At 44.3% G+C, this 12,842-nt stretch overlaps 1 protein-coding gene across 1 annotated transcript in view; it reads right to left on the reverse strand.

Moving 5' to 3' along the window:
- The window catches only part of LOC137321076 (A disintegrin and metalloproteinase with thrombospondin motifs 19-like), a 464,190-nt gene that overhangs the window by 417,905 nt on the left and 33,443 nt on the right, over positions 1-12,842 (reverse strand). Inside the window, exon 7 of the mRNA XM_067983256.1 lies at positions 4,898-4,941. Coding sequence (XP_067839357.1) covers positions 4,898-4,941 — 44 coding nt within the window. The remainder of the gene's footprint in view (positions 1-4,897; positions 4,942-12,842) is intronic.

A 12,842-nucleotide genomic window follows, 5' to 3' on the forward strand; every position in this document is an offset into this window, starting at 1 on the left:
TTATTAATGCAACAGGACCCTGTATTTCTAGACAAGCATCAATAGAGATGATGGCCTTGAATTTTCTAGGGAAGCAATCCAAGCAATTAGAGCGAGAGTGCAACCATTGGTGACCTCCAGTGCTGATTCTACCAGAGCTGACAGAGTCAGTAATTTGCGTGGAGCAGGTAGGCACAAGTGCCACTATGGGCACATCTCCAGCACTCAACAGCTAAATGTAGACTGAAAATGTTGCACCTGCCCACCAGTGGGGATGCCCAGTCCCTCTGACCCCAGCTATGTATAAGCAAGCCATTCTGATTTTTTTTTTTAAAAATGCCCCCTTTCTTCAGCGGTCCAGGCCCCACATCCTGGTTGGGCCGACATTCACCCACCTCACTTGGTGTACCAGCCTCCACAGATCCCGACTGAGTCAAACTCCCTTTATAAGGAGTCCCAGCCCCCTGACATTTGCCTTGTACGGAACAGGTGGGGGTTCTGGCCCTTACAAGGCAAATCAAAAACTCAGAGAAAAAGCAGTGACCCAGGGAAATCCCTGAAGAAGTTTGGCTCCGATCATACCAAAATGGCATCATAGTGAAATGGTATGCTTAAAACTGAAAGCTGGTAAAGGCCGCCATTTGCTTTTATTTAGAGCTCATTTAAAGGAAAATATTAAAGCCTTGAAAGTACATTTTGGGATAATGAAGTCAGGCCGGTGGGCGAGATTCGGGTGAGCACGGCAGGAAGACATAGCCGGGAACCCGCAGGATCTGTACTCAACAGGTAAGTGAAGTCGGGGGGGGGGGGGGGGGGGGTGGTATCTGAGGGGATTGCAGGAAGCCCGGCGAAGGGGAGGTCCAAGGATTCCTTGTAGGGCCAGGAGGAGCAAAGAGGTTTTTTAATTCACTCTTGGAACTGGAATTATATTGATAGTGTCTGCTTTCTCCCACGGTGATAGTGGATTTCCTTTGCCCCTCCAAACTATCCTGGATACTTCCTATAATTTTGTTCATATTTACATTAATTAACTTTTTCAAATCGTGTTAGCTGACCCCCAAGTACTTCAGTCCTCGATCATTCTACCTAAGCAGCAAGCCTAAGCTTTCTACTTTTGTACAATATGAATTCATGAGCATTACTTCTGAATTACCCTAATTATTTGCATATTCAGACAAGTGTCAGAAAAGATGCCACCAATACAGCAACATATGTACAGATGATCTGAGAATAACCAAAACTGATTAAACACCAGCATCTGAGCTTTATTCTGTGATTGTAGTCACCAGCCTGTAGTCCTCTAGCGTGTCATAAGCATGAACTACCCACATAAGCAACCTTACTAGGTTCCTCCATGCAGCTTATAGGGATGGAAAATGACATCATTGATAACGATCACTGCCAAAACTCACTATAAAAGGCAGCAATCCATTTAATGAAGAGAGGCCCAAAGCCAAAATGCTGGAGGGTTCAAATTAAGTAACTCCACTCCACACCATTCTCTGCAGGTCTTCTCTACATCTAGGTGCATTGTGCCAGCAGGAAAGCCAAGCACTCCCATCGCCTGATCATGCTACAAAATGACCTGGCATTGCATGTTAAAAAGGTTTTATTTGGTGAAGCCTACCTAGTTAGTAGGAATCAGGTTAGGTCATATCTTCTTTAATATGGCTGTCAACAGCTTTGGCAAGATTTTACAATTTACACCTTTAAGGGAAACTAGGGAGTGATTGGAACTTCCTCGTGCACCACTAGGCACTTTAACGTTACAAAACTGCAGTTAGCAGCATACGCACACTTCTCTCCCCGATAGCTGCAGTTTGAAATATAAACTGCCTGACTTAGCTTGTACCTTGTTCCGACGGCAGCGGTGCCTCAATGTCTCACGGGTGTTGGGACTTGCCGTCGGATTTGCCACTTTTCACTAACAGAGAAAGGTGCCAGAAGGACATGTGAGTGAGGGAGCATCAAGATGCCACTCTCCTGAAACTGGCACAGCAACGTAAAAGCATCTTCTTTTTTGGGAATTAGCTGAGGCTATGGACACATTCATCACCCTCCTCACAAATACCATGCCAGTCCAAGAATAGACTGAGGCTGCGCACAAAATTCCACAGGGAGCATATCTAATCTTGAAGATTTGCCTAAAGGCATAATTGATATCACTTGTGCAATCTCCCCTTCAGTGACAGGTTTATCAAGCTCTCAAAATTCTTTTCCATTTGATGATAGGGGATTTAGTTTGTATAGGAAACTATCTATATCCTTATTAGTTGGATTACACAAAGTAAAATAAAACTTTACAAACTCTGATCCTTTTTTTTATATATACAAATTATTGCCATTACTTTGTTCTTATGGGCCAAATGACCCATTAGTTTCACTGCCTGTCTCCTCCTTCAGAATATCATATTTCAAATTTAAATATGAGAAAGCAATATTGTTAGTAACTAAGGTATTGAACTGGTATTTTTGGAAGGTTAGTTATTTTAACTATTTGTGGATTAATAGTGGAAGAACTGGAGTAATGAAAATATCATGACATAGAAATTTGATAGCGGTGCAAACCATTTTTCAGGCACAAAATGGGCGCCTAAATATCCAATATGGCGTGAGGGGCGCGCACGCTCATTACATACCGGCACTGTACCACCCACCACATTGGTAAATGCAGAGAAAGAGGCGTGCAAGGCCTTTCCCAAAATTGGGCTGTCCTGAACGCAGCAGGAAATCGTGGTCTACATGTGGTTTTTAAAAGGTAAGATGGTTGAAAAATATTTATTTGAATGTGTAGCCAGGAAGTGCAAGAGTGCACCACCCTGCTCTACTGCAGTGCCTCTTCCCAATAATCTCCCCTCCTTTCATGATCACCGCACTCCTTCATGATCTCTTTCCCCCCTCCGCCCCTTCTCTTGATCATCACCGCCCTCCCCACCCACCCCCCCCAATCACTTCCCTCTCTCCCGATCACCCACCTGATAATTTCTATCCCTCCCAGATCCCACCTGAGGGCCGCTGGCGACAACGCAGCAGCCCGAAATCCAACGTCAGTTCACCGGCGAGCTGCCTGGGGAGGCTCAGCAGGCGTCCGCAGTTTGCCAGTCTAATTTAAATGAGGCCCAATGCCGAATATCGGGTGTGCCTCAGGCATGCTTGTTCCAGTGCAGGGATTGTTTCCTGCGCCCAGTTCGCGCCGGCAAGTGTTTGCATATCACAAATTGATTTATTGCTAATCCTATGTAACAGTGCCAAGATAAAAACTTGCTCATTCAGCATCAACTATTGTAGGAAGCAATGGGGTAGATTTTGCTTTTGTGCGATAGTGTAAAATGGGTGATAGCAAATCGGCAGCCCGTATTATATCTCTCCTGATTTTGAAGTCAATGGAAATAAAAATCGGGAGAGATGTAAACGGGCTGCCGATTCACTATCACCTGTTTTACACTATCGCACAAAGTCAAAATCTACCCCAACGAGTATAGTTTTTCTTACTCCAAGTATTATAAGATAATACTACAAGCTTGACGACAAATTCCTCAGTTTTGAGGCCTTTAGTTCCATTTAGAAGTTGTTTAATCAGCTGCCCCAAACTATCTTCTAATCTGCATTTAAAAGTACGACATAACTAAATAAAAATGTTTCAGCAGCTCAGGGTGGTTACGCATGAAAGCTCATTTCACAAATGAACAGTTCAGATTAGGGCCAACAGATGAACATGTTTAGAAATCTGTGTGACCAACTGAGATGTTCCCAATATGAGGAGCAAAATAGTCACCCTTTCCATTTAGTTCTAACCCAACAATTCCTCTTGCTAATTAAAAAACAATCAACAGAACAGTACTGGTAATGACTTTTGTAGTTTGTAGTCACATCTACCATCATATGCAGAGAAGTGATCGTTGGCTACAAATAGACATATGTGATTAGTTTTTTGAATTCCAGAGGTCCATAGTTTAACATTACATCAATTTTTATCAATTAGCGGCAAGATTTATTGACATTCCAATGCCTCAGTCGCAGTGGCATACATCACAAAGGTTTCAACTCAGCATATATCACTATGAATATTACTACTGTATTATTTACAAAATATATTTGTAAGTTTTTTTTGTTTCTGTTCAGTTTCAACCCGTGAGCTGACCATTATCCTCTGCCTAACAGTGCAATAACTCTTCTTTCTGCCCAAGTCATACATATGCAGCTCTTCAAAGCAAGCTCAGACCAGTATATTCAGCTTCTACCAACTATCAAATCAAGCAAAATACGGAAATGTTATAACTCTCCAACGATGTTCTGAAATCTGGGGTACTTATAATTTCCTCTGTTACACAAGGTAAGTGGGAATATCAGCATTTTCCATCAATAAGAATTTCCAATGCGCACATATTATGCACATGGATAATCTTTGGAATATGGCCAGGTTTTTCATTTGATTTACTTGCTGTGGCTGAAAAGATACTTTTATCATACAGGAAATATTCATGCATGATTTTGGCCGCTTCTAAAAAAAAACAATTAAAACTTGGCTCAATTAAAACAACCATTCCAATTAAAATAGCCATCTCTGGTGGATAATATTTGTGCAAGAGGATAGTAAAGATTTCTGTTCCCAGTCGTATCCCTGTATGTCAGTTTAGGTGTGTGTTCTTTACCGTCAATAATTCTAAAGCAGAAAAAAAATACCTTTGGCAAAATGCCAAGTAACAATGGACAAAAATTTCCTCTGCGCAATAAATGTAGCAAACCTGTTTTTTATAAACATAGTTACGATTTGGCTATGCCTAGCATACAGCAGAAATCTTTTCTGTGTATCAAAAGTTTTGTAATGTATGCAGCAATTTCACAAACTCAAAGTTCAAAGTTAAAGCTGCCTCATGTGTCTATTAGATTTTCAACACATTGATGTATTTATACTTACCAACAGTGTCACAGGGCTCATCTTTCTGTACACAGAAATCCTTTCTAAAAAGAAGAAAACAAGTGAAAAATATATATATAAATTGAATAGCTAGCAGGAAAAGTATCAATAATTGCTTCAATGATTAGCTGAGTGTCTAACTTCAACGATTAGTTGAGATTCTAATTATTACGACGTAGCACACTATCATTTACCCACTATTGTAACAATTATGCAAAGTTACATCAATTCCTCATCAAGAAGGCCATGCTTCTATCTATATTAGTGACATGTTAAATAAATACAGTAGGAACATAGAAAAGGGAGTGGGCCATTCAGCACCTCGAGACTGTTCTGCCATTCTATTAAGTCATGGCTGATCTGTACCTGAACTCCATTTACCCTCCTTCGCTGCATATCCCTTGATACCCTTACCTAACAAAAATCCATTGATCTCAGTCTTGAAAATTTCAATTGACCCAGCACCACAGCCTTTTGGGAGAGAAAGTTCCAGATTCCCACTACCCTTTATGTGAAAAAATGCTTCTCGATTTCAATCCTAACTGGCCTACCTCTAATTTTAAGATTATGCCCCTTGTTCTTGATTCCCCCACCAGAGGAAATTGAGAATAATTGAGATAGTACAGAAAGGTTAAACCACAGCCACTGAAGAAACCTCTGTACACATTTTGAGACCTCAAAAAATACTTACCATTTTGCAAGAGTAAAATCTATCTTCAGCACAGAAAGAGGTATTTTGGCCCATTATGTCTATGCCGGCTCCTCGCTAGAGCAATCCAGAACTAATCCCACGACACTGCTCTCTCCCCAAGCCCTGTATCTTCCTCTGCTTCAAATTTTTATCCACTTTTCCCTTTTAAGATATATTGGTCTCTGCCTCAACCATTCTCTGTACCAAAGCATTCCATGCTCTAACAATTCTCTATGTAAAGAGATAGCTCTTAACCTCTCTCCTTTCTCTCTAACCTCTCTCTTAATGATGTGGAGATGCCGGTGATGGACTGGGGTTGACAATTGTAAACAATTTTACAACACCAAGTTATAGTCCAACAATTTTATTTTTAATCCCACAAGCTTTCGGAGGCTTCCCCCTTCCTCACCAGAGCCACACCACCTGAGGAAGGGGGAAGCCTCCGAAAGCTTGTGGGATTAAAAATAAAATTGTTGGACTATAACTTGGTGTTGTAAAATTGTTTACAACTCTCTCTTAATATCACTGACTCCCCAACCAGAGTACATAGTCTTTCCCTATTAACTCTGTCAAAACTCTTCATAATTTTAAAACCCTTTATTTAATCTTCTCTTAGCCTTCTCTGCTCCAGTGGAAATAGCCCCAATTTTTCAAGTCTCTCCTCACAACTATATCTCCCATCCCTGGGATCATCCTGGTAAATCTACACTGCACACACTCTATGGCTTTAATGTCCTTTCTATAATAAGTCTCACAGAACAGTACACAGTACTCTAACCTAAACATTGCCTTCTAAAGATTTATCATTATCTCTTTGCTCTTTGCCTTTTTTATGGCTTTATGCGGTAGTTTTCAGGCCTAGTTTTTGGGCCCAGTTTTCAGGCCCAGATTCGACACTGCATGAGTAGCACAAGCCCAAACAGAGGGGCCCAACGCTGACCCATGGACCTCATCTATATATTCGGGGCAAGCTGTTAGCGCCTGTTGTGCCTACAAAGGCAGCTCGCGCTATGAGAAAATGAATTTCAGGCTCCCTACCTCACTGGCAGTGGCCCTAAGGTAAGTTCTGGGAGGACAGGTTGGAGCAGGAAACGGGGGGACATCGCCAGGACTATTGAGTCAGGAGAGCACTCCTGCTCCTCCTGGCTCAACAAAAAAGTGTTGTTATTTTAAATTACGTTAAAACTTTACTGTCTGGGACACCTAAAAAGTGGGCCTCACGAATTTAGTGGTGGGACCAACGGCTGCGCAAATTGGGCACAGGCCATCCCACTGCTAAATTGGTATTCTTTACGTCCATTTTATGCCTGAAAACCAGCACAACACATATCAATTTCTACCCCTATCTATCTGCACTCGTATTTTCAGGATATTAGGTATTTGAACCACTTGGTCTCTGTTCATCGACACCTACAGTGTCTTTCCACTGAGTGTATATTCCCATTCCTCATTTTCCTTTCAAAATGCACTACCTCACGTTTCTTCACATTAAATTGCATCTTCCACCTGTCTACCCACTCTGCTTAACTGTTTATGCCCTCCTGAGTCTCTTACAGTCCTCCTCACTGTTTACCAAATCTCTTACTTTTGTGTCATCAGCAAATTTCAATTTTGTACTACCTATACACCCAAGTTCAAATCATCTTTATATATTGAGGACAAAAGTGGATCCAGCACTGACACCTGGGGTACATCACTTCTAACTCTTCTGCATTACGAGAAATACACATTAACCCTAACCCTTTGTTTTCCTGTCCATCAACTAACTTTCTATCTTCGTTGCTACAATTCTTCTTGTACTATATGCCTGAATTTTTGTAAGAAGCCTCCTATGAGACACATTATTGGCACCACACCCATGAGGAGAGATTACATAAACCAGGCTTGTATTCCCTGGAATATAGAAAGTTAAGAGGTGATTTGATTGAGGTTTTTAAATTTGAAAGATATTGATTGGGTAGATAGAGAGAAACTTTTTCTGCTGGTGGGGAAGTCTAGGACAAGGGGTCATAACCTTAAAATCAGAGCCAGGCCATTCAGGAGAGAAGTTGGGAAACACTTCTTCACGCAAAGGGTGATAGAAGTGTGGAACTCTCTCCCACAAAAAGCAGTAGATGCTAGCTCAATTAGTAATTGTAATCTGAGATCAACAGATTTTTGCTAGCCAAGGGTATTAAGGGATATGGAACCAAGGTGGGTGGATGGAGTTAGGATGCAGATCAGTCATGATGGAACAGACTCGAGGGGCTGAATGGCCTACTCCTGTTTCTATATTCCTATTTAACTTCAATCTTAAAGTCTATGTATACTATGTGTACTGAATTCCCTTTATCTATACAATCAGTCGCTTCTTCAAAATACTCATCAAATTTCTCAAACTTGACTTGTCTTTAACAAATCCATGCTGGCTGCCCTTGATTAACCTACGCATCGCCAAATGCTCATTAATTTGATCTCAAATTATGGATTCTAAGAATTTACCCAGATAAGAACAGGATGCAATCCGAGGTCTCACAAATTTGACTCCATTAGTTGCTGAGAGGATTAAGAAGATTGGAGAATTCATAACCAACAAATGGATACGACAGTCTTACACAGGTTCCAGTAAACTTCAGAATGAAACACTGAAAGGTGGGGCATGATTTTAAAAGGGCGGCGGCATGGCAGCGGTGGGGGGGGGGGGGGGGGGCAGTGGGGGGGGTGAATGGGTGCGCGGGTAACCCGAATAATAAAAGCGTTCCCCATGCAATCGCAACTTAATTGGTGGCCATTAATCTTGTTTTCAGGTTTGGCATGCGAAAACTGCGCAGTGGGCGGACTGCGCACCCGCATGACCTGTCGTCAGCTGGAGTGTCTAGATTTAAAGTGCCATTGCTCCAATTGATTTTGTTGAAGCAAGGAGCAAGGAGACACAATGGAGCAGCACAGGGGCAAGGCAGCTCCAGGATTCATCGACGCCTCACTTGCATGCTGCTGGCCGGGCTGAGGAGGAGGAGGGAACTATTTTACCCAGCCGACAGGATGAAGCGCCCTGCCTCTGCCATCAAGAAGGCCTGGCTCGAGGTCGCCAGCAGGAGCAACACATCTCGCACTTGAGTCCAGTGCAGGAAGCATTTCAATGGCCTAACTAGGTCAGCAAAAGTGAGTACACTTGCTGATTCTCCTGCATTCACCATCACCACCACGCCCCCATCTCAAATCATTCTGCACTGCCAAGGTTACTCCATCACATCACTCCTCACACCCACGTAAGGCTCATCCTCAACTTACCTGCACTACCACTCACCCCAATCCTGATCCTGTGAGATGTCTCTGTCTGAAATTAACCCTCTGATGCACCTATTTCATGGTCAGCCTTACCCAAAGCAATGCATTCATCGGCTGACCACTTCACCCTCATTCACTCACACTTCTGTATTTTCTCCCCTTGTAGGAAAAGAGAACACAAAATGCTCGCGAGAGGGCGAGGACCGGAGGGGGAGCCACAACAAATAGTGGTCCTCACAGAAGCGGAGAAGGAGGCGCTGCAGATCAGCCGCAACCTCGAGTGCTTGTCTGTTGGGGACGCGAGGCTGGCACCCTACAAACGTCTGGTGACACAACTTTAACATTTATCACACACGTGAATTGATGTTAACAATGATTGGCAGGTTGAACACCTCACAGTGCTCATCGCAACATGACACATTTGTGATGCTGCTTAATATTGTATTCTGTTCTCTCACAGGCCCTTCAACGACCACAGTGACGGGAGAGGGCGATTCCTCAGAGGGGCTCCTGGCCTCTGAGGGCGCACCGTCACATCTTAGTGAGCCATCCACCAGCGCAGATACTCACACCTCAGTGGGTCCTAGTAGTCAGTTAGTTGTGTTGTCACCTAGTGAGTCACCACACATAAGTGAGCACGAGCAGACATTGGTGGCAGGGGCAGCTGTGGAGAGTCCGCGTCGGTGGGCACACTCCTCTCCAGGCTCTGCTCAGCTGGACGCAGATGCTGAACCCCAGGGGCAATCCTTTAAAAGAAAAATGGTTGAGGGACAGCAGCACATTTGCAAGGGACTGGAACAGGGGCCATGCACACTCTCCACAATAACAGTGAGGATGGAGGAGTCCAACTCCTGCATGAGTGGAATGGTGGCACAGGTACGTGAGGGAATCTCTGAGACAGTGTCGCAGGTAAGCGCAGAAATGTCTGAGATAGTGTCGCAGGTAAGTGCGGGAATGTCTGCGATGGAGAGAAGGCTAGCCTCCATTGAGCTTCAAGCATGGTTCACAAATGAGTCCATTCAGGCTCTGACAACAGCCGTTCGGACTCAGGGTGAACAACATTCTGCTGCCTTAAACAGGCCGACAGAAATTTTACAACTGGGCTTACAAGGTATCACAGATATCCTCCAAACTGTTCTCTAGCAAAGTGGTAGGAGAGATGTGGCCCAGGCCCAGGAGGGGGATGATGGCAAAAGAGGACATGGAAGTGGGGACGCCACTCAAAGCTCTCCCACATCTCACCCATTGTCCCCCTCTCAACCAGTACCTGCAATGCTGCTTCCTTCCCAGGTGGCCAAGTCTGCCCCTGCAAAGGTGCAGGTGGAGCAATCTTTGGAGGGGCCCTTGTGGGCTCCAAAACCCAGAGGGCAAAAGTATCTAAGCAGTCAGGGCATGAACATGAGCAACCTGCCACTAACTCTGCTGCAGCCACAGGGGATACCCCACGTAGAAGTAGTAGGAAGAGAAATGCTAAGAATTTGTGATCACGAAGTATATGCAAAAGGGTGTCTGACAGAATGTAATATTTTTCATTTCTGTTTGGTTATTGATAAAGTCACATCAAATGTTATCATTCTCATTACTACTGCCATGTCTTGCCCAGTCTTGACTGCCTTTTGTGATAGCGCCCTTTCATGTGCTTCACCATGAAGGGCGAGACGTGACCCACCCTCGCTGGCGCGTATTGAAGCGCTCCCCCAGAATGATCGAGGCACCAAAATCGCATCTTCAGCAGTCCTATCACATATTCTATTATAAACATGGTGGTGATGTGGCTGTCATTGTATCAATGCTGTTCCTCGCTGATGGACTTCCTCAGTGGTGTCATGAGCCACGTGTGCAGGGGGTATCCCTTGTCCCCAAGGAGCCAGTCTTTAAGGATGTTTGGCACGTAGAAGAAGGCCGGGATGTTGGATTCCCTCAGAATGAAGGAATCATGGCAGCTGCCAGGGAATCTCGCACACACGTGAAGAAATCTTTTGCAGTGGTCACAAACGAGCTAAGCATTGATGGTGTGATATCCCTTTCTGTTAATGAACAGTCCTGGCTCATGTGGAGGTGCTCGGATTGCTATATACATGCAATCGATTGCACCCTGTACCCGTAGGAAGCCTGCCACAGAGTGGAATCCCACTGTCCTCTTCGTCTGGCTGAGGTCGTCCATGGGGAAGTTGACGTATTGCGATGCCCTGCGAAACAAGCCGTCGGTGACCTGCCTTATGCGCTTGTGGGCAGACGACTCAGAGACCCCGGCGATGTCACTGGTGGCTCCCTGGAATGATCCGGAGGCAAAGAAGTTGAGGGCAGTGGTCACTTTAACTCCGACGGGTAATGAAATGCTGCCAGGCCCAACCGGGAGCAGCTCGGCATGAAGGAGGCTGCAGATGTCTGCGAACACCTGGCGACTCACTCTCAGCCTCCGTATGCACTGCTCCTCAGAGAGTTCCTGGAAGCTCAGCCTCGGTCTGTAGACCCTCTGATGAGGGTAGTGCCTCCTGCGACATTGCTCCCTGTGTTGTTGCCCTCTGTGTCTTGTGCAGGTGCCTGTGGCGCAGCACTGTGTTGTGGAGCTCCAAGTGGCAGAAGTGTATGTTGTGCCTGGCGAGGATGGTGATGTTCCTCGTCCTCGGATGTACTGGTGAATGCAGCCATCGCGCCCCCCATCCTGATGGCGTCATTTTGAGGGGGTCCGAAAAGTAGGTAAATATGTGTAAACAGAACAATTCTGAGTGTGAACCAAGAATTTTCACAAGAATAACCACAAAGCTCTCCCAGCCAAAAGTTTGTCTCAGAGAACTGAGTGCCCTGCTGCAATAACTCATCTTTTATCCCCATCGTCCAACAGGGATTTAAATGTCCAAATGGCTGCCTGCTGAAACCCGACTACTTTCCCATGGCATGCTTCACACAGCGCGGGTAACACGTTGAGGCAGCGTTGAAATCGCTTGCCTTCATTCTTAATTGGATTTATGGACATTTCAAGTACTTTAAAAACACCCGTCGACCATTAACCTTTACTTCTTGCCACTGAGCCAATTTTGGATCTAATTTGCCACTTTCACTTGGATCCCATGGGCTTTTACTTTTTTGACCAGTCTGCCATGTGGGACCTTGTCAAAAGCCTTGCTAAAATCCATGTAGTCTACACCAAATGCACTACCCTCATCGACCCTCTTTTTTACCTCAAAAAAAATCAAGTTAGTCAGGCATGACCTTCCCTTAACACATCCATGTTGACTGTCCTTGATTAATCTGTGCCTTTCCAAATGACGGTTTATACTGTTCCTCAGAATTGATTCTAGTAATTTGTCCACCACCGAGATTAGACTGACTGGCCTGTAATTACTCGGTCTATCCTTTTCTCCCTTTTTGAACAGCAGTACAATGTTAGCAGTCCTCCAATCCTCCGGCACCATGCCTGTAGCCAGGGAGGATTGTAAAATGATGGTCAGAGCCTCCGCTTTTTCCTCCCTTGCTTCCTTTAACAGCCGGGGATACATTTCATCCGGGCCTGGCGATTTATCTACTTTCAAAGATGCTAAACCTCTTAATACCTCCTCTCTCACTATGTTTATCCCATCCAATATTTCACACGCCTCCTCCTTAACTACAATCTCTGCATCGTCCCCCTCTTTTGTGAAGACGGAAGCAAAGTATTCATTCAGAACCATACCCACATCTTCCACCTCCACACATAGGTTACCTTTTTGGTCTCTAATAGGCCCTACTCTTTCCTTAGTTATCCTCTTGCTCTTAATGGATTTATAAAACATTTTTGGGTTTTCCTTAATTTTACTTGCCAGTATTCTTTCATGCCCTCTCTTTGCTTTCCTAATTTCCTTTTTAACTTCCCCCCTGCATGTTCTATACTCCTTTCGGCTTTCTGCACTATTGAGCTCTCGGTGTCGGACATATGCTTCCCTTTTTTGCCTTATCTTACCCTGTATGCTCCTTGTCATCCATCAATGCTTTTATCTACTAATTAAA

Source organism: Heptranchias perlo, chromosome 4 (genome assembly GCF_035084215.1).
Source record: "Heptranchias perlo isolate sHepPer1 chromosome 4, sHepPer1.hap1, whole genome shotgun sequence".
Lineage (NCBI taxonomy): Eukaryota > Metazoa > Chordata > Chondrichthyes > Hexanchiformes > Hexanchidae > Heptranchias > Heptranchias perlo.